This window comes from Macrotis lagotis, chromosome 3, assembly GCF_037893015.1.
Source record: "Macrotis lagotis isolate mMagLag1 chromosome 3, bilby.v1.9.chrom.fasta, whole genome shotgun sequence".
In the NCBI taxonomy this organism is placed as follows: domain Eukaryota; kingdom Metazoa; phylum Chordata; class Mammalia; order Peramelemorphia; family Peramelidae; genus Macrotis; species Macrotis lagotis.
The window spans coordinates 238203306-238228471 of NC_133660.1; the positions used below are offsets into that span (position 1 = coordinate 238203306).

General features: G+C 45.0%; 1 protein-coding gene across 1 annotated transcript in view; it reads right to left on the minus strand.

Annotated features, from left to right (window-relative positions):
• Positions 1 to 3582: 3582 nt before the first annotated feature.
• The window catches only part of DENND5A (DENN domain containing 5A), an 84536-nt gene continuing 62952 nt past the window's right edge, over positions 3583 to 25166 (minus strand). The window contains 13 exon segments of the mRNA XM_074230274.1: positions 3583 to 4848; positions 6360 to 6528; positions 8099 to 8222; positions 8717 to 8799; positions 9397 to 9578; positions 9959 to 10077; positions 10915 to 11060; positions 12551 to 12672; positions 14830 to 14958; positions 15347 to 15431; positions 16382 to 16466; positions 17936 to 18088; positions 19196 to 19327. Coding sequence (XP_074086375.1) covers positions 4665 to 4848; positions 6360 to 6528; positions 8099 to 8222; positions 8717 to 8799; positions 9397 to 9578; positions 9959 to 10077; positions 10915 to 11060; positions 12551 to 12672; positions 14830 to 14958; positions 15347 to 15431; positions 16382 to 16466; positions 17936 to 18088; positions 19196 to 19327 — 1713 coding nt within the window. The 3' untranslated portion in view covers positions 3583 to 4664.

Genomic DNA, 25166 nt, shown 5'->3' on the forward strand with positions numbered 1-25166 from the left:
AATCATGAGCAGGTAGACTTAAGAAAAAACTGGAAAGACTTACATGAAATGATGCTGAGTGAAGTGAGCAGAACCAGGAAAACAATGTTCACAGTAATAGCAACACTGTGTAGTAATCAACTATGATGTTCCTCTCAGCCAGTGCAGCCATCCCAAAGACAATTCTAAAAGATTTGTCATGGAAAATACTACCCACATCCAGAGAAATAAGTATGGAGTCTGAATGCAGATCAAAGTATGTATCTCTACCTTTTAAAATTTGTTTTTTCCCTTTTGTTCTGATTCTTCTTTCACAACATGACTAATGTTGGAATATGTTTAACATAACTTTATATGTATAACCTGTATCGGGGGGAGGGGAGGGAATAGAGGGAGGGAAAAAATACAGAATTCAAAATCTTACAAAAAATGAATGTTGAAAACTATTTTTACATGTAATTAGAAAAAATAGCAAAAAATGCCTATTCTTTCCCCCTACATGCTATTCAGCACTGTAATTATCTCCATCTTGGGGCAGCTAAGTGGCATGGGGATAAAAAAAAAAAACCGGCCCTGGAGACAAGAGGTCCTGAGCACTTAATCCCAATTGCCTCAAAAAAAATTATATCCATCTTACAAAATGAGGAAACCGCCTAAACTGGAGTCCTAGCTCCATCACTTTTTGGAACCTGAACAATCTTATTTCCCCTCTCTGAGAACCTGTTTCTTCATTTGTAATATGAAAATAAGATTTGACCTACCTCCATCCTCAAAGAATGTAACCTTGAACAATTTACTTGAACTCCTTGGGCTTCAAATTTCTTCATCTAAAAAATGTTTGGCTCATTTGGTGTCTATAAAACCTCTTTCAACTCACACTTCTTTGATCTCTTCCTTTGTAATAGTGATGATGATGATGATAACAATTACTAGCATTTATAGAAATAAATGCTTTAAGGTTCACAAAGTACTTTTCATATATTATCTCATGCCCTATTAAGGAATATCGCCTTTTTACACATAAAAAAACTGAAACAGAAATTAAGAACATCTGTTTTAGTTGGCCAATTTGACTAGAATGAAGTGTGCATGAAGGTGAATAATATTAAATTGGAGAAGTTGCGAGGCACAATGGAAAGACCGCAAGATTTAGAATTGGGGCCTGGGTTCAAATTTGATTCACCACTTATAAGTGACCTTAAAAAAATTAATTCATCTTTTTGGGAAAGACCTGGGTTCAATCTCTATTTATTAGCTATATGACCTTGAACTTGGAGCCTAGGGCCCAAGATTTAAATCCCATCTTTATCATCTATTAGATGTATAACCCAGGTCTTTCCCAAAAAGAGGAATTAATTTTTTAAGGTCATAGAATGAATCAGTATGTGATCCTGAAGCTGGTTCAGTTAAGTCCTTTTTTTTTGGTCTTCATCATCTCCAGATCCTGAAGTCCAAGACTTTCCTGCTAGGCTCCTAGCCTCCCGTTCTTACTCAGTTCCTTCCATCCTCTTTCAGACTCCTGGTCTTAAGCCCTGCCTGCTTCTCAGTGACTTCTCATTAACTGATCTTTCCACCACACCCTTCTTCCCTTTTTCCTCAACCATTCCTAGAGCATGTCTGTTTATTAACACAAATGAATCTCCAATTGGAAGAATTTCAAACATAGGAAGGGAGATTTGGGAAGCATTGAAGTCTCTTCTTTAATTCTATCATTCACCCTACTCAAATGAGGTGTTGTGGAAACAAAGAGCAGAAAGGATCATTTGGAAACCCTCAACAACTTCCTTCCAAGGTGGACATTTTCACAAGCTGTTTTTGTTCCTGCCATCTTGGAAAAAATGACCTCATCCATTTGAGCTCCTCAGTTTTGTGATCCGTAAATCAAGATTAATCCTTTCTATGCCTCCCCCCGAGGGTCATTTTAAAGATTAAAAAAACAACTTAGCAATGTGTGTCTCAATCTATGTAAATGTGAGGTATGAGGGAACATTTATGAAAATAAAATAGATGAAGCAAGCTAGGCTCCTGTACTGTTCCAAGGGGTGATCAAGGCTCACCTGACTTTCTTTGGTCCTTTCCAGCTCTGCCATCCATCCTGTGTTTTTACAAGACCCAGAGCAACCTTGAAGATTATCCTGTACATCCTTTATTTTATAGAAGATGAAACTGAAGATCAAAGGAAGAGAGTGACCTGCCCATAGTGCTAAGTACCAAAACCAGAATTTGAACTTGGGTCCTTTGACCCCAAAGGACAGTTAGGTGGCATGGTGGATACAGCCCCAGGGCTTCCCCTGCCTGGAGTTAGGACTCATGTTCATGAGTACAAATCTTTTACCCCCCCCTTTGGTTTTTTCCAAGGTCCAAATCCAGATTTGAACTCAGGTCCTCCTGACTCTAGGGCCCATGCTCTAGCCACTGTACCACCTAGCTTCCCCCATCTGACCTCAGATAGCTACTAGTTGTGTGACCTTGGGCAAGTCACTTAACCCTGTCTACTTTAGTTTCCTCATCAGTAAAATGAGTTGGAGAAGAAAAGGGCAAATCACTCTAGTATCCCAAAACAGATTACAAAGAATTGGTCATACTGAACAACTGAGTAAACCCTCTGACTCCCAATCCTTTGTTCTTTTGAACATTATGCCCAAGAAGGCCCCTTTCTAAGCTAGGAATCCTACATCCTTGATCCACCTATGACCTTCTATCAATGGGGTCCTAGATATGGAGCCAGAAGAGATGCATAGGGCACCTAGGTTATCCCTCTCATTCTAAGGATAAGGAAGCAGGACAATAAGTGATGTGCCCCGGTTATTGGAAAAAGCAGTCAAAATTTTGACCCAGACCTTTAAACTCTAATTTCAGCCCTATCTTCAAGTTTTAAGGTTCCTCTGAGATCATAAGTTCCATAGCCTGTGCCCTAAATGACTATCCCTGGCCAAAAATGTTAAGTTGCACAACTGAAGTTAAAAGGCCAGTCTTGTCTTAGAGCAGGTCCAATGGTCCTACCCCAGAACAAGCTAGCCTCTAGCCAGGCTCTGCTGCCTTCTGCTGTCAATACTGAAGCCTGTAGCATCCTCAATACCAAGAAGAGCCTTCTCAGTCCTTCAAAGAAGGTAAGATTCACCCACCCTTTAGCCTGCTCTGTGGGAAGGACAAGTCCAGCTCCATTGCCCCTCCCCCCCCCAGGCAGAGAAGACCCTTCTCAGACCCATGCACCTCTGACTTGTGTACATTTATCACATTTTAACTCCTCTCATCCCTCTATCTCCGGACATTTCAATCCTCTATGGCTGCTAATAACAAGTCATTTCTATAATGCTTTAAAGTTGCAGAGTAGTTATTTTTTTTTTCTTTACAGCAACCTATAAAAATAGGCAATGCAAAATCTATTATCTATTTCACAGATGAAGTAACTGAGTCCAGTTGAACCTATCTGCGTCTGACTCCAAAACTCCAAGGCTCTTCCCACTACTCTGCATTAACTTTCTGGGCTCCAAGGTTCCCATGGGTGAAGTCTTTCTCTTTTTCTCAGCCTTGGGCAGCAAAGAAAGTAAAGTAGATCCTGGTCACAGCGGCCTCCCACCTCCCTGCCTCCCCCACCCCTCTCCAACAAGCTCAAGGCGTGCAGGCAGGGTGAGTTTCCAGGTGTTTTATTGATGTGGGCTGTATGACCACTGGTTTCTAAAACTGCCCAAAACAACAGAAATGGCACAGTTGCTAATAAACACTAACAGAGCAGTTAGACTGTAAGAGGCCTCACCTCTTTTAAAAAAAAAAAAAGACGACTTACAAAACACACAACGGGAGGTTAAATAAATAAAATTAAAAACTAGAGACAATGACACAGCGGTCCAAACCCATGCTTGGTTTTCTCCTGAGCAGGCATGATGGTGCACCAGAAGAAACTCTGCTTCACGCTCTGTCCCAAGTCCTAGGGCCAAGCTTTCCTTCCTCCTCAAATAATACTGATAACCAAAAGGAAAGGAAAAAAAGGGGCTGAGGTGACTGAAAACAAAACCCAGCGGGGCCAGGGCACTCCCCAGCCAGCTCGCCAAGGGTGGGTGGGCTCCATCCACGCACAAGTTGATAATGGTATGAATAGAGAAAACAGGAGAACCACAGAATTCCAGAATGTGGGGCTGGAAGGGACCTTAGAGATCATTTAGTCCAGCCCCTCATTTGACAGATGAATGAAGAAACTGAGGCCTACACAGAAGAAATGACTTGGCCAGGGTCACACCAGTCCATGGCAGAGCCAGGACCAGAAGGCAAACGTCCTTGCAGATACCAGCCATGGGATGCAGCCGCTGAGTTTTCTGACCCAAAGGCCCCACTGAAGGCCAAGTTCCAAGGACACCAAAAAGGGTCACTGAACATATGGAAAATACCACAGCTTGAAAATAAGCTGCTCAAGACTCATCTCTTCCTTCGCTCTCTTTCACATGAAAGTGTGAAAGCAATTCTGCAAATAGACTCTAAAATAGATTATTTATTCCAAAATCCTTTTTTTTTCTTTTTTACATTGAGGTTACACCTCCTATCCATTTCCTGCACTATGCTGGAGTCTCTTCCAGGTTGCAAAGTCCAAGTTCTTTGCAGGTCCCCCAGCCTCTGGGGGAGGCTATGCCAGGCAGGGTCCTTGGGTCCCGAGGCTCCCAACAATGACCCTCCCTCACCCCTGGATGGGGTCAGATGTCAATCCCTTTGACCAGGGATGTCTCCAGCGTGATATTGAACTCCTGCAAAGTCTGCAGTACCCGGATCAAGGAATTCACAAGCGTGTGGTCCTTAAGGAGCGCCACATCCTCGTACATCTGTGCTGTGATGGGACAGTCTGCGAGCAAGGCAATCCAGTGGTGTAAGAGGTGATCTCTGCCCAAACCCAGAACAAGCATGGAAAAAAATGGAGAGGGAGAAAATCATAAGAATTAAGAGTCACATAGTCAGGCTCACAGTGCAACTCATGGTGTCAGGACTTCCTGGGCACAAGATGAAGCATCCCACAAGACGGTCAGTTGGTTTTTTGGTTTTTGGTTGTTTGGGGGTTTTTTTGGGCAGAGGGCAGAGGGCAGGGAGGAGGCAGAGCAGGAGACTAGTGAATACTTATTTGCAAAGCTGTATTAACCATTCCTTCCCTTTAGGTTCTACTCTGTAACTCAGGGTTCTAAACAACTATGTCAATGGAGTATAAAAAGCTGAGAAAAGATCCTACCCAGACCCTGCCAGGCTGGAAAGAACCAGCAATGATGTCTGTCAATCAAAAGTTAGCCTAATTAAATTGGGAGAGGGTCATCACTCCATTTGATGGTAACAATAATTCACAGACATAAAGGGGCTGTGGTCTGTACCCATGTCCATGAAATCACAGATCCTTAGAGTAACTAAAGTCTATGCCCCCTACCACAAGGAAAGCTGTAGCAAGAGACAGCAAGGGAAGAAGACAAGGCTCAGAAAAAGAGCTCTTACTCAAATCCCCACACTGGGAAAAAAGTTCTAAAGGGTTAGATATCACTCAAATTATGGACAGCCCAAGGTGTGGTCTTTTAGTATTTCTATCTTAAATGGAACTGCAGATAGATGGTGAGACGGGTCCAGATGAACAGGAAATAGGAATCAAGCTGGGTGGCATCTGGGAAATCACACAGGTTCTCAAGGATCCTCAGCTGCTCCTAGCATCACCCTTTTTAAACGCAAATGGTTTTCTAGTGTCATTCAATGGCCACAAATCATGGGACCCCATGGTCTCAGTAAAATCAAAATGGCAGGGTGCCAAAGGGCACTGGTAGATGCATCAGTCAATAGGTAAAAGTATAACAGCAATAACTCATGTGCAAAAAATAATAGAGAAGACAGCATCATGGGCATATTGGACCAAAAAAAAGTGAGAGAAAATGGATGGACCAGCTGGGTGCTGGCCTGGTATCCATAATATGCCATAAGAATCAGAGGAAGGCTTCTAGTCTTAGGAATGATTTATCTTATGGAAGATTTATAAACCAATAGAGATAAGGAACATATAGAATAAGAAGGCGTGAATGGCCCAAGACAGGTATAATCCAGTAAGACTACAACCCCACCTATGTATATAAGGAAGTTATTCTGCTCTCCCCTCACTTCACCAATGGGGGGGGGGGTCTTTTCCAATATGAAAAACCAATAACAAACTCTTAGACACTCAGGGGAAATATGTACTGCCTGAAAAAGATCCTTTAGTTTGCCTGTCTCTGATAGCTATTTTTCCTGGCATCTATAGGATATGTGTTATGACAGCCAGGTCATAGTCACAATTTTAAATAGCTATCTTTGTGCTTTGGCTATAGTTACAAAGCAGTACTATGGAGAATATGGTGGAGGGGGGCATGCATGGTTGGTCAAAGGCATACCTGGCTCCCAGACACACCAACATCTGGAACTTGCCATCTTTGCCGATGTTGCGTGGGGTGTTATTGATGGCGGTGACAAAGCGGCAGAAGTTTCGGGCCCTCGTCTGCCAGTTCTCCTCAGGGACGAGATCACTCTGGTCAAGGGTCTCATAGTAGGTTTGTGCTTTTTCTTTAAAGAAGATAAGAAGGTTTTGCCCTCAGCACAGACATTCCTCAGTGATACAAGGTTCCTGGGCTGTCTGGCAAGAGGCTAATGACTAGTCTCCCTACAACCTGGGGCCACCTGTCAGACAGAAACCTCCAGGCAGTCCATCTCTGAACCTTCTACCCAACTCCTGAGCACCTTTCTCCTAAATGAATAGAATGCAGTACTGATTTTTTAAAATGATCATCATTGCTGTGGTATGGTTTAAACATTAGCATTTTTGCTCTCTTGAAATGATTTCATTTTACCTTGAGGATGCTCTAATGTTTAGCAGACATAAGTTGGACCTCCATCTCTCCCAACCCTAAGAACAATGTAAGCTTCTCAAGGACAAGATTGTTACTGACTTTTTATCTCCAGGGTTAACACACACTAGGAGCCTGAAAACTGCTGAATAGGTGGATGGTATGCAGAGCTGGGGTCACAGCTAGTGCGTAATAACTATTTATTTGACTTTAAATAGTTTTGGGTCTCCTGTTCTTAATTTTAAAAGCTAAAGGAAACAAACACTTTCTATTTAAAAGAACCATGAAATGTTAGCACTGGAAGTCTCTCCCAATCCCTTCATCTTACAGCAGAAGAAACTGAGGCTTAGGGAAAAGAAGGAAACTGCCCAGGGTTGCCCTGTGAAGAGAGTGCCAGGGAAAGTGTTCTCCTTCTTGTAGGATGAAGGGAGGGGAGAACTAAGTAAAATAGAAAAAAACCCAAAAATGTTACTTTTTCAATTCAATTAAACTACCAACACTGATTAGGAGCCTGCCTGACTAGGCAGACAAGAACCCTGGGGATGAGGTGGTGGACTCCTGTGGCTCTCAACAAGGGAACTCTGCTACATGTTGGGTTATGAATCAACAATATACTGCTTTCAAGAACTTGTTCTTTTTTAATGCTATTTCCCTAACCCTGTTCATTTTTTTCCTATGGATCTGTAACTCTAAGGAAAAAAGATTTGACTCCTCCCCATTCCCAACACTTCTCCTAAATAAAGCAAACAAACACCCTCAGACAAAAATACCCAATTAAACGGAGCCAAACTTGGGATATTCTCCCTGATGCTCCATCTTCATGGGGGACCTACCTACTGCTCTACCTTAAACCACCAGTTGGTTCCTGGGTTTTAGTATCAGTCTGGGGGCAGCTGAGTACATCCCATCCTGCGGCTTAGTACCCATCAGTCCTCATGTCTCCAAGACGGAGGAAACTAAGAAGGCATCTAGCTACCACCTCCATGAGAATCTTTCCTACAGTGTGTCCAATACTTGACCATGTACAGTGTGAAGGAGCTTACTACCTTCCTAGGAGCCTGTTTCATTGTAAAATATGTGCAGTTAAAACTGCTTCCTCTCAGTAATCCCTCTTCCTCCCACCTTCCCTAAAATGGTCTTATTTCTGGACTTTGGGGTCCACAACATAGAAGATGCCACAGACACTGGTTAAGTGGGAATAGTTTACCAAGGAGGCAGCGGTCTCACCCCAAATGAGTACCCCTGTACCCTCTCTTCTATGTCCCCCCACCACTCTCAACTCAACTCACCCAGAAAATCCCAAATGAAGACATTTTTGAAGAGCCGGGGTGACTTAAATCCATGCTGAAAGACTTGCTCCAGGGCAGATACCAGGCCACACTCGCCACAGAGCAGGAGTGTCAAACTGCCACGCTGCAAAACAACCACAAAGCTCTTGGGTCCCAGGGATGCCCATCTTCTTGGGGGCTGGGTGGCAGCAAGGCCCAGAGCCACAGCTCCGCTCGACTGTGGCCTCCAAGAGTTGACAAGGCCATCCCCCGGGGAAGGTGGGTAAATGAATGGATTTCTAGCTGGGGCTGAGAGGGAGGGGGCCAGAGGCAGAGGAGCAGCTGGGCCTCCCTGGACTTTGAGGTCATGTTTCCTTCTGGGGGAGTACAATGAGACACTATGACTACTGAAGTCCCAGTAACAACAACTTCCATTATTGGATTGTCTTTGCATCATCCCATAAGGTAGAGGAGGATGCAGGTTATGTATCTCATTTTATAAAGGAGGAAACGTAAACGCAGGAAAGTGAAGTCAATTTGTCCACCCTGGCCCAGGACAAAGTCAGGCCTCCTTCCCCTGTCCAGCTGCCTCCACCAATGCTGCTCCCGTAGTGCCCGGGTCACCCAGGGGAGTCTCACCTCTTTCTCTGGCTTATGGAAGTGCTTAACAATGCCGTTGACGGCCTCCCCGATGGACTCCTGGATTTGGCCCGTGTTTAACTCTGCATATGATAGACCCAAACCCAAGGTTTGTCCTGGTCATTCTCACAGCCCCATGGGTTAGCCCCTCTGCTCCACCCATTCCCCCAACAGAGGACCCCAGGGCTGCAGTCATCCAAGATGGAGCCGCCCCATCCAAGGGAGGCCACTGCTTCAGCAAAGGGGGGAAGGTCCAGGGTCGAGAAGGTTCATCTCATCCAGCCCCCTGCCATTAGCCAGACCCAGCCCAAGGTGCCACTCAGCAGCCTTGTAGGGGTCAGCTCAGAGGGTCAACTGGTCCCACCCTGTCACCTCCAAATCCCCCTCAGCTCTGGGCCTCCACTTCTAGGCCTTAGGCAAGACAGGCCTCCTCAGCAAAAGTATCAAAAGAGTTTAGGCTGGAGGGCGAGAGAGGGCAAAGCAGGACTTGTCTGGGAGTACAGAGTGGGCTGAGGGGAAGCAGCTCTGGGACTCTAATACCTGTGGGTTGGGGGGAGGGAGGTGAGGACCAGGCTGAAAGACCCTCTGGGGGGACCTGAAAGTTCTTGCAGGGCAAGGCTCAGCACCTGCCGGTAATCCATCTTGGCCAGCTGGGTCAAAGTTCCTCCCTTCCCACTTACTTGGCTTGTTACTGGGAGAGATGGTGACAAGCCTCCGGATCATGCTGGGAGACGGCTGCAAGGGAGGGGTCCGGCACTGCCTCTCATCAGCTTCCGGGTGAGAAGTGAGCAGTTCCCCAACTAGTATCCTCTCCAGGCTCCCGTCGTCCATCCCTTTACCCAGCCACCTACCACAGGGGAACCTGCAGGGCAGCCAAGCCACACCTGAGTCACCAAGGAGATCTCACACCTACACACAGACCCAGACACCCACACCATACCTACACACACACACCTATACACACACACCTATACACACATACACACACACACACACACACACATACACACCCAGGCCCGGCTGCTCCCCAGGGTCCCTCCCACAACCCTAAACAGCCCCCAGAAGTCTCCGGTCTTCCTCAGTCACCAGAGAACCACTTCAACATGGTGATTTAAGGCTTACAAAGCACTTCTGATACCCGGGTGAGGCAAGGACCACGAAGATGACTGTCTCCTTGTCCCCTCACCGCCTCCAGGTTAGATGGGGTCAGCCCACCAGGTCAGGGGCTGGGAACATGCTTACTTATAGGTGTGTCCTGTGATCTCATTTCTGACCATCACATGCTCCACGAGCCACTTGGCATACAACCCCGAGTTATCGTGGCCGATCTGAACAGTGGTGAGCTTTCCCAGGTTCTGGTACTGCCGAGTCCAAACGAGAGGCGTGGGTAGGGACAGAGAATGCAGCAATGTAATAGGAACCCGAGAGAAATAGGCCTCAGAACAAGGGGCTTCCCCAACCAGCCCACCAACTGTGCCAGAGCAACTTTTCACCAAAGTTTGTGGGGACCTCTGAGTTGGTGTGCACCCCCACTAGCAGCCATCCCTGCCCAAGTCCACCTCCTGAGCCAAATGCCTAATGAGCTTTCTGGATCACCAATACTATAAAAAGCATGTGAGATTATACATGTGCATACATATGTGCATATTTACACATGTGCATACATGTACCTATACAAGGGCGGCTGTGGTGTATCCATGAAAATGTGTGCACATGTATGCTGAGCTGTCACCTATCTTATTTGCTCGTGATGCTGCAGTATGTCGTGTTGTAATGTGTCGTGTTATGTTATGTATTGTGAATCCTGACTTACACAGAAAGAAATTTTGTGAATCATCAACTGAGGGGAAACTATTTTTCTCTCCATCTTAGATACTGTGGGGTTAGGGAGGTGGGGGTGGAGTGGCAAAGAGATTCAGTGGGGGGCAGCTAGGTGGCGCAGTGGAGACAATAACTGCCTAGCTGTGTGACCTTAGGCAAGTCACTTAACCCCACTGCCTTAAATAAATTTTTTAAAAAAAGAGATTCAGTGGACGCATGGGAAGAGATGTAAGCTTGTAAAAGATCCACAAACTCCTTAGGCTTAGCACATTCACAACTTGGGTCTTGGTGTCTATCGGAGGAGACTGGACTTAAGAATCTCTAGGGTCACTTTGGAGTTCTTACAGGGCGACAATCACCCTGGGGTGAAAACATACCTCAAAGGTCATCTCCAAGACGTTCCTGGGGACCTGCAGGATCTGTGTCTCCCCCAACTCTCCCGAGATACAAATCCAAGGATTGGCTGTGAACATGGAGCCGCCCAACTTCTTGCTGGGAACAATCAGGATGTGGTATGGGATCACTGCACAGGGAGAACCCACAGAGGCCCTTGAAGCCAGGCTGAAGCGAGGCCCGGGGACACTCAGGTCCCAGGCAGCTGTTCCCAGCCAGGCATCAATGACAATGGTGATGAGCCCATTTTTATGTCACTTGATGGTTCCTCTACAACTACCTATGAGGGCTTCAGCCCTAGTGTCTGTCCACACCAGCATCCTTGGTGCCTCTCAGGTGCCCCAGGAGGTTCCCACCCATGGACAGGAAGGGGACTCAAAGCGCCCCCACTAGTGGCTCTCAGAGTTGTGGGAGCTCAGTGGAGCTCACCCTCAGCTACCATGGCCCAAACTCAGAACTGAGAAGCTAAGGAACTGTTCTGTCTTGGGAATCTGACAAATCTGCAGCACAGCAGACAGTTCATGGGCTACGGCACCTCTGACTTTCCCCAGTTTCACACTGGGCAGAGTGGTGAGAGACTGTGTGTAAGGGACAGAAGACTGGGCCAGGGGCCAGGAAGACCTGTGTCTAAATCCTGCTTCTGATTGAATGCTGTCTGAACCTAGACAAGCCATATGATTCCTTAACTGTAACACAGGGGTGATTCAGAGCATCACCTTCCAGAGTTGGTGTGAGGATCAAATAAGGCAATTCCCAGAGCCTGGGGATCTGCATTCATTCCCTTCTGATACTACCTGTGCAACCTCAGGCTTAACCGAACTTTGCCTGGTCTCAGTTTTTCCATCTGTACAACGAAGAGGCTGGACTAGATGCCCTCTGAAGTCCTTTCCAAGGACACAATTTAGATCCTAGAATCCTAAGAACCACATGGTTTTTATTTAAAACATCATGTAGGAATTTAGAAGTCCCCCCAAGGACACTCCTGGACCCCAGAGCTCCTGAGCTCCCAAAATGAGTCAGGGGCCAAGCAACATCCAGGACCCACAAGGAGCTTCCTTGCAGGGAACAGGGTAGAAAAGGTGGAAGTCTGCTGGTCCAGAGTCTGAAGGGTACTCTAGGCAGAGACTGAGGGAAATTGTCACCTGGACTCCCAGGTGAAACAACTAGGGTCACCCTGGTGGCATGTGGCCCCCAAGGGCTGCAATGCCAACCCACAACAATGACAAGTCAAAGAGCCTCAGGGACAATGGGCTGCCCCCACCTACAAATGCACATGTGCACATGTACACCCCCACACCCACACAAACTCACACACTCACAATACAGGTGAATGAGCATACACAGACATCCACATCTACATGCACATGCTTGCTTCATGCAACATGCATCCTCATGCTCATACACACCCCGTAAAGACATCTGCACAGACACAATGTCTTCACATATATACATACTGGCACACACACAATACACATAGACCCACAAAGATTCAAAAGATCAACAAACAAGTCAACAGAAAATAGGCTGCCTTTGTCTTAGAAAAAGGAAAAAAAATGAGAGATGTCTCCAAAAAGTTCACCTGAGAAAGTAGGGCAGGGATGGGAGGAGAGAGTTACTCACTGATTGTCGTGAAGACATTGGTGAAACAGAAGTAGTCCACAGCATTGAAGGACAGGAGGTGATAAAGGAACTGCTCCTTCTCATCATCACAGCGCAGGAAGGCGTAGCGCTTGTACAATTTCCTGCCAAGGAAAGGCCACACGTGAGCCTCCGGGAGACAGCGGGGCCAAGAGGAAGAAGGGCTGCAGTCTTCTGAAGGGTAAGACTGGGCAGGACTGGGCTCAGCTGCTGCCTGTCCTCATTAAGGACGAGGGAAGTAGGTTCACATTGGAGCATCCCAGAACCCAGAGTGGGAAAGGACATTGGGGATTTGTAGTCCAGTGCCCTCACTTTACAGAAAAGGAAACAGAGTCGGAGTGCCTAAGAGATTTGTCCAGATTCTCCCAGATAGCAGTTATCAGGTCAGGTTACATAGAAGGATCCTGGCTTCGCATATCTGTGAGGCCCTTTCCACCATCCACATAAATTGTCAGACCACTGAGAAGGTAGCCGTGCCTTCCCAGGGTTCTCTTCTAGAAGCTAAACATTTTCCAAATCCTGGAGGTCTAAGAGACCCTGGAGGCTGCCTTCCCACCCCTGACCAGAACCCATCTCATTCTACTCACCAAGGGACAGCCCAATCTTTGCTGGAGGAGCTCGCTGCCTTGGACGGCTCTAAATGTTCTAAAGTATTGACCTGGAATAATCTAAATCCTTTTCCCAACTTTCACCACTGCTGATAGCTCTGCCATCTGGAGTCTGGCAGAGCAAACCCAAATCCTCTCCCTCTTCCATAATAAAGACTTCAACCTCCCCTACTTCCAAAGCTTCCCTTCTCCAAGCTAAATATTTCCAGTTCAATCAAATCATCCTTATATTTAGAACTCGAAAGTCCTTCACCATTCTAGTTGCCCTCCTCTGAACAACCTCTTTAAAATGCCATCAATATAACTGACCACAATATCCCAGAGGCGGTCTGACCAAGGAGGAGTATGGTGAGGCTGGGTCTCCTGGGTCTTGAAGACCAAACTTCTCTTAAGGCAGTTGAAGACAACACCCCCAGCCATCTTGGCTACTATATTCCACTGTTGACTTGTAGTGTTCGTCTGGGACACTAAAATCCCTCATCCTTTTTCAAATGTTGTCAAGTAATATCTCCACCATCTTGACTTGAAGTTGAAAGGATATTTTTTAGTTCAAGTGAAGATTTTACACTTCTCTGTGTTAAATTTCATCTTCTCAGATTTGGCCCCAAGTTCTGGCCTGGGATGAACTTTTAACATCATCGTATGGTTGGATCACTCACATTCCTCTCTCAATAGCCTTTAGTCACCTTTATGTTTTATTTCATAACTTCTGCCTCCTTTGAGGGCTTTATTGTGGAGGACAGAGAAGGGTTGGATTTGTTCTTCAAGGCTCTCAATGGCAAAATGAGCAGTTACAATGGATGAAAAAGTCAAATTAGGTTTGTTCTAAGACGATACTTCTCAACACTCAGAAAGACTCAGGCAGAATGCGGCACTTGGGGGTGGGAGGGGCCGTGGGTTCCCCCTTCACTGGAGAGCACCAAGCAAAGATTGGATTGTCATTTGATGAGTAGGATGTAAAATTGCTTCTAACCTCAACAGTTCATAGTCCCAGAAATGCCCACCCCTCCCCCCAAAAATTCAAGAATTTAAAACAGATTTTTGATAGTTCATTTTCCAAGAATGAGATTTTCAATGCCATGTGTCCTGAGCACTTGGTAAATATGAATTTAAAGAACTGACAATTTTTACCTGGCTTTGATAAAAACCTACCAAACCAGGGGCAGCTAGGTGATGCAGTAAATAGATGACAGGCCCTGGAGTCAGGAGGAACTAAGTTCAAATATGACCTCAGACACATAATACTTACCTAGCTGTGTGACCTTGGGCAAGTCACTTAACCCCACTGCTTTGCAAAAAACAAAAAAATTAATAAAAATATACCAAACTAGGTTGTTCTTAATTCTTAAAGATCAATCTAATGATTTACAGAGTATTCCTGTGAAAAGTCAGGGTTTCCTATGACAAACAGCTCTGAATCTCTATCTGGACAAGGTGGGGAGAACTTAATAAAAAGCCAGATTCTATGGCAGAATTCACTGGAAGGGGATATGGAAGGAAAGGAGGGGACATCGCGAAACCAATACCCCGAGTAAATGCAACAGCAGATTCTGCACAGTCCCAGATGAAAAGCTCACCCACTCGCTTGCAAGCACATCCCTCCCGTTCTCTGACTCTCCCTCACACCCATCATCCGCCTTCCCTTCCTCTTACTTGGTGAGCTCATGATCTGAAAGCAACTGCTTCAGGTGCCGGGAAAGTAATTTCTTCTCCATGCTCAGTCGAACCCAGGCCCTGGCCTTCCCAACATCGGTTTTGATCTCCCCGATGTTCTGGATGTGCCTAGAAGGAAGGGAAACCTGCATTAGCGATCAGCCGAGGGAGGGAAGGAAGCAGCTGCCGACAGAGCCCAGCTGGCCTTCCCCCTCTTTCCAGGTCCTCTGTATCTACAGGGCCAGGAGACCCCAGATGCAGAGACTGTAGGGATGAGAGTCCCCTCCTGTACCCAAGGACTTGTTTCAGCAGCTCAAAGCTGCTCCTAAGGGCCACTGTGGGTCCTTATAGCACAAAGATAAAACAAAAACCTCCCAAATAGCTGAAGGACCCAACAACCAGCTCATAAAAAAAAAAAAAATAGTGATGGAGAAAATATCAGGGATGGATCTGAACCCCACCCAATCAAGAGAAAGTGAAGTATCTGACAGAAAACCCTTTGGGAACAGAAACAGACCTCATGTCCTGGATGAGGGAGACCCTGAGGGGAGGCATGGCAGAGCTGGCATCCGACTTCCTCCGCTCTGAATCCAACAGTATTCCTAAAAATAAGGAGAAGAAGATGACAACTGAGCATTTCTCAAGAGCTTTGACTAGTCACTGATCCAAAGAGGAATGTGCACAAATCTGTATACACATGCACAGAGATGTCTCCCCAGATGCTTGGAAATGTGCCAGTGTGTCAGGATGGGGTCCTACACCCCCTCCTCACTGGCTGTGCCTCCGTCTCTCCTCCCCTCAGTCTATCTTGTCCCAAAGTGCTCAGCTCACCTTGGGTCACACATCAACAAATCCCTCAGTTGGGCACTGAGCCCTTTGCTCTCTGACTCCACTTTTCCATTCTCATTTCCCATTTTTTCTCCTCTTCACACCTTCTTTGTTCCATCCAAACAGGCCTCAGCTCCTTCACCAGTCCCTGATCTACCTTCTACCTACCTGGGAAGGTGGTCTGCACTGGCTCTGCCTGCTGGCATCTTCCAGCTCAGGTGACCCTTCTCCAAAAAACCTTCCCCTCATCCTGTCTCCCAGCTACAAGGTCCTCTCCATCCTCAAATTCTCTAGGCAATTATTCTCTGTCCGGAGGACAAATCTTGCAGACAAATCATGCACTCTCCCATATTCTTATACACACACACACATATGTATATATTCTTACATATATATATATATATATATATACAAATATATGTGTTCTTATATATATATTAGATAGATAGATAGATAGATAGATATAGATATAGATATATCTCCCCTACCCTACCTTAGTAATGATAACAGCAGCAGTAGTACCAGCTAGCATTTATATAGAACTTGAAGTTTTATAAAGTATTTTATAAATGGTATTTCATTTAATCTTCACAACAACCCTGGGAGGGAGGCGCTGTTGTCATCCCCATTTTGCAGATGAGGAAACTGGGGCTCAGGGAGGTTAAGGGGCTTGTCAAATAGCTAGCAAAAGGCAGGTTCTCCCCAGAAAGAAAATTCCCCTTACCAGAGGTACTCAAGCTTCCAGATGTCAGCTTTCTCTGTCGGTTTTCCTGATAATGCAATAGGTGTGACCACAAGGCAGATTTCCCCTGAAGGACAATAAAAGGAGTGGAGACAATAGCTTGAATTCCAAACCACCAAGAATGAGAAAGGGACAGAGAACTACCCCAGAACTGTGAGTGGGGATCTGCATGCCAAGATGTGCAGTCCCACCCTGATCCTGGCCAAAGGAAAGGCCTTCCAGCCTGGCCTGACCATGGACAGGGGCTCCCACTTCCCCCTCAGGCCAGCCAGAGGCCCCTTCCAGCTCCAAAAAGCCAGTGCCTCTGGCAACAACTGGTCAGGGAAGTGACAGGAGCCTGGGCCAATCTTTCTTTTTACTCCTTAGAATGGGAATGAAAAGAGCTGAGAGAGTCTGGTAAAGGGGCGAGGCCTCCTGCAGGGGTTTCTCTCTGTCTCTCTCTTGCTCTCTGTCTCTGTCTCTCTCTCTGTGTCTCTGTCTGTCTCTCTCTCTCTCTCTCCCCTCCCCCCAAGCTTCTTTTGGGCCCCAGTAGAGCAGGGAGTGGAGGCTGGGCTCCTCTCCCAGGACACAGCTCCAAGGCCTAGCCCAGAAAGCATAATCACAGACTCTTAGGAGAAGAGACTGAAGCTGGGAGGGGATGATCCAAACCACAACTTGGAAGACAAACCCTGGTGTCCCAAGAGATCTGAAATTCCAGCCTGGTCAGAACTTAATCTCACTTAACATGCTAGGAACAGGAAAACTTTCTGGAGGCTGAAAGGTAAGAAACTGAGATCTGCCTGCAAGACTTAGGTCCTTAAAAAAAATAAAATAAAATAAAATAAAATAAAATAAAATAAATAAATATATATATATATATATATATATATATATATATATATATATATATATATCTGGTCCTACCCTCACCTTAATTCAACTCAACAGACATGGCCCAGGTTAGCTCAGCCCTGGGTCCCCCCCCAGCCCAAGAGTATCCAGGGCCAGCCTTCCCCCTAGGGAAAGGATTGTGTAGGCACTGGATGGAACTTTCAGCTGCTCCCTAGGGCAGAGACAAATGACTAACAGGGAATCTCCAGAGGCAAGCCTCATTTTTCCCATTTTTAAAAGGGGGAATAATACTTAAATTAGTCACCTCATAGAAATGTGATGAAATCAAACTATAATGTGAAATCACCAGGCAAACCCAGAAGAGGAATGCCACAGAGGATCACAATAGCTTTCTCAATTTTTTTCCTACTTCTTTAATGCCTCTAAGTCCTCAGAAGAGATGCCGGCAGAGCCTGAGAAGAGGAAGGTGCTTGACTGGGCCAGACATGGGACTTGAACCCAGATCTTTTTGAAAGAGAAGTTGGCCCTTTATCCGCTGCCTCTCAGGAAAATCCTACTTTTCCTTAAAAGACCAACTCATTCTCCATCTCCTCTAGAAGGTGTCCCTTGAGCCCCTCACCTAGTAATAATTATCCCTCTTACAAACACTGTGTAACTTTCAAAGTCACTTTGACTATCACCATACTTCCTGGGCTGCTTTTTCACCTGTTTGACCTGCAGCCCATGGCTCCAGATCCTTTCCAGTAGATCGCAGAGGCTGGCAATCAAGGTATTCTCTTCCACCCCGGTGATGTTGACTTCTCCATGGCCCAGCTCCACAGCCTCTCGGCCCATCTTCTCCACCAGCATTCTCTTGGTCTATAGGGCAGAGGAACACTGGAGTCAGCAAATTCAAGGCGCCCAGAAATAACCCTTTACCTGGAGCACCCAGCATCTAGGAAGGGAAGCAGCTGGGAAGACACACAACAACTGTAGCCTGCAAGCACATTTTCTAAGTAATGAGTTCCCAAAAAGACAGTGAAAAGAAAGGCTGTCAGCTACTTTTCCTACAATGTCTTTTCAAAGAAAACTGGGTGCCAGTATTTTCTTTAATTACCAATTGGCCAGGTACCTGGAGTAAATCACTACTGGGTGAAATCACTTACTTTGGGTCTTTTCAAGGGCCCTCCCCCGACACTGGGAACCCATCCCTCCTTACCCCTTCTAATCACTTATTTCCTTCAAGCCTCAATTTAGATGCCAAGAAAGAATGTTCCTCATCACCCTCGCTGCTAGTGCTCTCTTCCTCCTCAAATGATCTTGGACTAACTTACCTGCCCATAAAACAAATGCTCACTCATTGATTGATACTGTACCTCCCCCCTCCACAGAAGGGTAGCATTCCTGAGTGACCCAACCATGCCTAGCCTAGAGTGGGTAATAGATGTTTATTTAATTGACTGAATCAGTGGAATGTAATCATGACCAAATTAGAAGTGTATCAAAAAAACTAGAGGGGCAGCCAGGTGGCCCAGTGAATAGAGCACTGGCCCTGAAGTCTGGAGTACCTGAGGTCAAATTTGGCCTCAGACACTTAATAATTACCCAGCTGTGTGGCCTTGGGCAAGCCACTTAACCCCATTGCCTTGCAAAAAAAGATTAATGTTAAAAAAAAAAAGAAACTAAAGAATTATATATCCCTCTTAGGCCATAACATTCTTGGAGGATGGGGATAATGGGGTCTTATTCATGTTGCAACAGACATAGGAGGGATGTCATACATGTTACCTGGACTGAATCTCATGGCTGCAATTTTAATTCTTCTCCCAGTAGACTGGCTATGGCAGGCAGCTAACATACACACACACACACTCTCTCTCTCTTTCTCTCTCTCTCTCTCTCTCTCTCTCTCTCTCTCTCTCTCTCTCTCATACACACACACACACACACACACACACACACTCATACCACTACCATGGGCCCTACCTTATTGCGACACTCCTTCAGTAAGCCCTCCACAAACTTCCAGTTGGTTTGGGCGATCACAGAGGGCGAGAGGTTGGACAGCTTGGGCTGCCGGATGGTGCTGCCCATGTTCCTGGCTTCCTGGATATACTTCTGCAGGGGTACAGGACATGGGGGTCAGTCAGGAGGAATCAGTCGACCTGATGTCGGTTCATGCTGGGGCCTGCAGAGGGCAGCATCCCCCCATCCCCAGGACCAGCAAGGGCAGGTCCAGGAGGGGGAAGGGAGGAAAGCTAGGCCCAGGGTTAAAAATGTCCCTGGTAGTTCAATCCAGTGATTGAGAGAACTGCAGGAGCCTGAAATCAGCACCCACAGAAGAGTCTCACTAGAGACTTGAAGTTTCAACAAGGATCCCAACCCAAAGCCACATCCCCACCCCAGCCCTATCCATCTAGACTATCCTGCCAAGAAGATGCAGAGGGCTCCTCCTGGGTCCTCTGGGGCATCAGGCCAGACTTCAGGGTCTCTTGTGGACCACTCTCTAGCCTGGCAGCCAAGGATCTCTACCACTCATTCTACCTCACTACAGCTGAGCTGCCCAACTCTGTCCCTCTAGGGCTCAGTGTCCTTGCTCAGAAGGGAACGTTGTCTGACCCCATACCCCTCCCAGGCTTTTGAAGCCCAACTTCATTGCCATCATCTCCATGAGGCCTTCCCTTCAGGCCTCCACTGGTCAGGAACCTTCCCAACCTGAACCTCACAAAGAACTTTGTGGCATCCCAAAGGAAGTGGGCCAGTGGAAAGAGCTCTAGCCCTCATGTCCAAGGACAAAAGTCCATCCCTGCATGACCCTGGGCAAGTCACAAACTTCCTGGAGCCTTCAAGCTATCAACTAAGAGCTGAGGACCTCAGAGGGCCTGTCCAGCTCCAAACATGATATAGTACATTAAATGTTGGTGTCTTATCCCATAAGTCCTCTCAAAAATACCCAACCCCAAATCCCCTCTCAGGTATAGCAGGTGTTTTGTGCACAGAGGGGTTTAATCAATATTCCTACCCACTCTCCCTTTCTCTCATTATGCTAGAAGAGTCAGGTGCTGAGATGAATAATTCACTTAAAAAACAAATTTCCAGGAGGAAGCAGACACTTCTGATAAATCAGAACAAACCCTTCCAGGATATAAAAACACTATAAAAACACCAGCCCTAATAGCCCCCACCTGGCCAGAATCTTTCTGTGCCCTTGGAACAGGTCTGAAGGGAGGGAAGGGGAAGGATTTGGGGTAAGAAGCAGTAACCTTGGTCACATCAGGTGGGATGGAATTCAAGAAGTTTCAGCAGCTTCCCCCTAAAGGTGATTATCACCTTCTTCCATTCTATTCAAGCCCTTCTGTACAGACTATTAGAAAAACAAAGATAGGTCCCTGTTCTGGAAGACTGTTCAGTCTCCTCCCTCCCCACTAACCACAACAGGGGCACCAGTTTCAGATAATGAAAGACCCTCCTGCTGACACTGCTCTGAAGGAAGCCCCAGACTTGAAGCTTCAGGGCAGAAAACAATAGGAAGGTTTGAGGGACCCAAGTGATCAGGCCTCAAGCCATGAAGGAGAATAATATATATACCAGGAAACAGAAAGAGAGGCCCAAGAGTCCAACTCAGGAGGGCAAATGACTTTTCAGTGTCTATGGCTTTAACATGCTAAGACCATGAAACAATTTTAAAAAGAAAAGAAAAAGCTCTTTTCTGAATCTGCACCGAAGGCTTGAACCATTAATAGCTGGTTCAGACAGACACCTTGGAGCCATCTTTGACTCACAATCATCAAAACTGATTGTAGAAAGAAAACTTCAGGGGACAAACAAATCCCTCAGACTTATAGATGAGGAAAATGAAGCCCCCAAAGAGGAAACAACTGAGTGGATCATGTTCTCTGACTCTCACAAAAACCCTGCACTTTTACCCATGAAGAAATGAGCCTGAAAGAGCCTCACCAACTTGCAGTGTCAGAGACAGGCTTTGAATTATGATATTCTATTCCTGACTCCATCACTCTGCCACAAAAAAGGTAACTTAAACCCAGAGACTAAACTGTCCAATATCAGATAGCCTGCTGATTGGCAGAACTTTTGGAATTTTATCTTGCAACAATCTTCACATTTTAAAAATTATTTTTCATTAAGAGACCTTTGCCAGTCATCTAGTCCAATTCTCTTTTCCTTCAAAGATGAGGAAACTAGGGGTGGCCTAGGTGGCGCAGTGGATAGTGCACCAGCCCTGGAGTCAGGAGTACCTGAGTGCAAATCCAGCCTCAGTCTAGCTATGTGACCTTGGCAAGTCACTTAACCCCATTGCCTTGCAAAAATAAAAGTAAAAAAATACAGATGAGGAAACTAGAGCACCAGCCCTGGGCTCAGGAGTACTTGAGTTTAAATCTAAGCTCAGATACTTAAAAGCGGCCTAACTGTGATCTTGGGCAAGTCACTTAACCCCACTGCCTTAAATAAATAAAATAATAATAAAATAAAAAATAAAGATGAGGAAACTGAGATAAAGAGAAATTAAAAGCCTTAATTCTGTCCTACTCCTAGCCATACAGCAAGCAAACGACAAGAGACTCAAACCCCAGACCTCCTGGCAGGCTGACCAGATCTTGCTTTTGCCCATCACAAGAGCCAATTGGACTTATTCAATCACCAAGAAACAGGAGATCCAAAGCTTTTTACTCACTGTCAAACTGAGACAACTAGCAGGATAGTGAGGTCTAGAGGCCCGCTCTGGAGCCAGGAAAACCTGAGTTAAAGTCCTGATTCTAATCTCCCCATGACCCAGAAAAGTCTCTGATCAATTAAGATTTTTGTAAAGCACTTAGCAGAGTGCCCAAAATGCAGTAGGGGCTTAATAAATTCTTGTCTCTATTCCCCAAAGACTAAATTACAAATAACTTGTAGCTTTACATTGGTGAAGGGAGTTTTCATATCAGAAATTTCCCATACCCATGAAATCTACCCTAAAAAGTAAACATACACACATATATGTATATATATATATATATATATATATTTATAATAACTACCTAGGAATTTATTCCACCAAGCTGAAATATGCTTAATATAAATTACATTTTTCCTTTAACCAGACTAATGAAAAACAATCCTGATGGAATATAATACCATATCATAAATGTTTCCATTCTGTTCATCCCCAAAGCATGATATGCCTAAAGCAAAATGTTCCTTCCTCATTCTTTCCTCTGAAACAGGTTTTTCTGTACTCCACACAAGTTTAAGACCAAGATCTATCTGGACTGAATTGAATTATCTACTGAGCACTGTTTCCTGAATTAAGATCCTGCCACTTCTCCAAACTGGCCTTCAAAGAAGTCAAGCTCAGGGAAAAAAAAAAGATGGAGGGAGGAGAAAGGTCCTGGCATAGACAAGGACATATTCTAAGAAACAACTGTTATTCAATGGAAGAAGAGATGATAAAACCTAACTTCAAAACTTAGATGTTAACTGGGTCATGAAATTTAGGCAGGATGCCTAGATCCTTTCACCAAAAAAAAAAGAAAAAGAAAAAATGGTAAGAATTCGAACTGATTCCATAATATTCCAAAGTAACTGAAAGGAAACATGATGTAATGGTTCTACAAATAAAGAAACTACCATGAAGGTAGTGTATAGTCCCTCTGCCTTCCAATGAGGAAACCCCTTCACCAATTCAAGATTTCACCTTTTCTATAACTCATAGTTGTAGAGAGAAAGAGAGAGTTGCCTGGAGAACTAGGGACTAAGTTTCCCAAAGAATGAACAGCCAGTAAGTGTCAGAGGTGGGATTTGAACCCAGATTTTCCAGTCCTGGGCTCTCCAACCACTACAACACAATGCCTCTCAGGAGAAGTTAGTGGGGGTTACAGTGGATAGAGTACCAATCCTGCAGTCAGGAGAACCTAAGTTCAAATCCAACCTCAGACACTTAAGATTTATATAGCTGTGTGACCTTGGGCAAGCCACTTAACCCCTTTACCTTGCTCTAAAAAAAAGAGAGAGAAAAATTAGCATTTAGACAAGGTAATGGATTCATCAAAGCCATGAAGTGCCCAAAGCAACTAAGGTCCAAGAAGATAACCATAAGAACTGTATCAACAGATGCAGAAGGAAGTCATCAAAATGAAGAGAGCAATGACTACAATAAAGTAAATGAACAGAGCAGTAAAGTGAAACTGAATATTAAATTATAATGAATGACCCAATTGGACCCTGGAGAAGTGATGAGAAAGATACTGAGTCTCTAACTGGAGAGGCAGGGGAAGGTGGGAGGAGAGTGTTATGGCCACAGTTCAACATTGTTGTTGTAATGGCTGGCTTTACATAACATTTTTGAGTTCTATTTTTTTGCAAGTTAAAGCTCACTGGATAAAGGAATCAGGGTTGAGATGTTAAAACAAAAAGCATCAATAAAGCTTTAAAAAAAATAAGATCATGACAGATTAAGCTCATTTCATATTTTGACATTAACTAAAATGGTTTCTAGGAAATGTTGGTAAGAGTTTCCTAAGGTTAAGCAAAGTATTTAAAAATATCTGAGAGGGGCGGCTAGGTGGTGCAGTGGATAGAGCCCCAGCCCTGGAGTCAGGAGTACCTGGGTTCAAATCCAATCCCAGACACTTAATAATTACCTAGCTGTGTGGCCTTGGGCAAGCCACTTAACCCCATTTGCCTTGCAAAAACCTAAAAAAAAAAATCTCTGAGAGCCCAAAAAAGATTTTGAAAATCAAGTAAGGGAGATAAAGGAAAAATTGGGAAGAGAAATGAGAGCATTGCAGGAAAATTATGAAAACCAAGTCAGCAGCTTGGTGAATGAGATACAAAAAAATACTGAAGAAAATAACATCTTAAAAACCATTTTAGGTCAAATGGAAAAAGCAGTCAAAAAAGGAGAAGAATGCCTTAAAAAAGCACAATTGGGGGGCAGCTAGGTGGCACAGAAGATAGAGCACCAGCCCTGGAGTCAGGAGTACTGGATTTCAAATCTAGTCTCAGACACTTAATAATTACCTAGCTGTGTGACCTTGGGCAAGTCACTTTAACCCCATTACCTTGCAGAAACCTAAAAAAAAATTGACCAGATGGAAAAAAAAAAAACTCTCTGAAGAAAATAATTGTTAAGGAGCTAAGGGAAACTGATGACTGTGTGATAAAGCAAGAAACAATAAAACAAAAGAATGAAAAACTAGAAGAAAATATGAAGTATCTCACTGGATAAATAACTGACCTGAAAAACAGATACAGGAGAGATAATTTAAAAATTAAAGTGTTACCAGAAAGTAATGACCAGAAAAAGAGCCTAGACTTGACTTTTCTTTTTTTCTTAGGTTTTTTTTGCAAGGCAAATGGGGTTAAGTGGCTTGCCCAAGGCCACACAGCTAGGTAATTATTAAGTGTCTGAGGCCAGATATGAACTCAGGTACTCCAGGGCCACCTAGCTGCCCCTTAAGACTTCATTTTTCAAGAAATTCTCCAGGAAAATTGCCCTATATTCTAGAAGCATAGGGTAAAATAAAAATTGAGGTAAATTTACCACATCTGGGTTAAATCTTCTCCTTCCCAACTTCTCCTTAAACATAAAGCGGAGGTAAGTAAATAGTTAAATCAAGACAGGTTTAGACAAACCTCAAGAGGAGTCCTTCATTCACTGATTGTTGTCAATTTGGAAAGGTCTCCACTGGAAGAGTTCCATCCTTGGCCCTGTGCTGTTTAACATTTTTATCAAGGTCTATCTTAGATAAACTCATCCAGAACATCCAAGTCTGATTCTCTATCGACCACATTGGGTGGGCTATCTCTCAAGATAAATGTCAACCAAAAAAGCTAAGTCAATTTTAAGCTGCCTTAAAAGACCTATGCTATTAAGTGGCTTGCCCAAGGCCACACAGCTAGGTAATTATTAAGTGTCTGAGACCAGATTCGAATTCAGGTCCTCCTGACTCCAGGG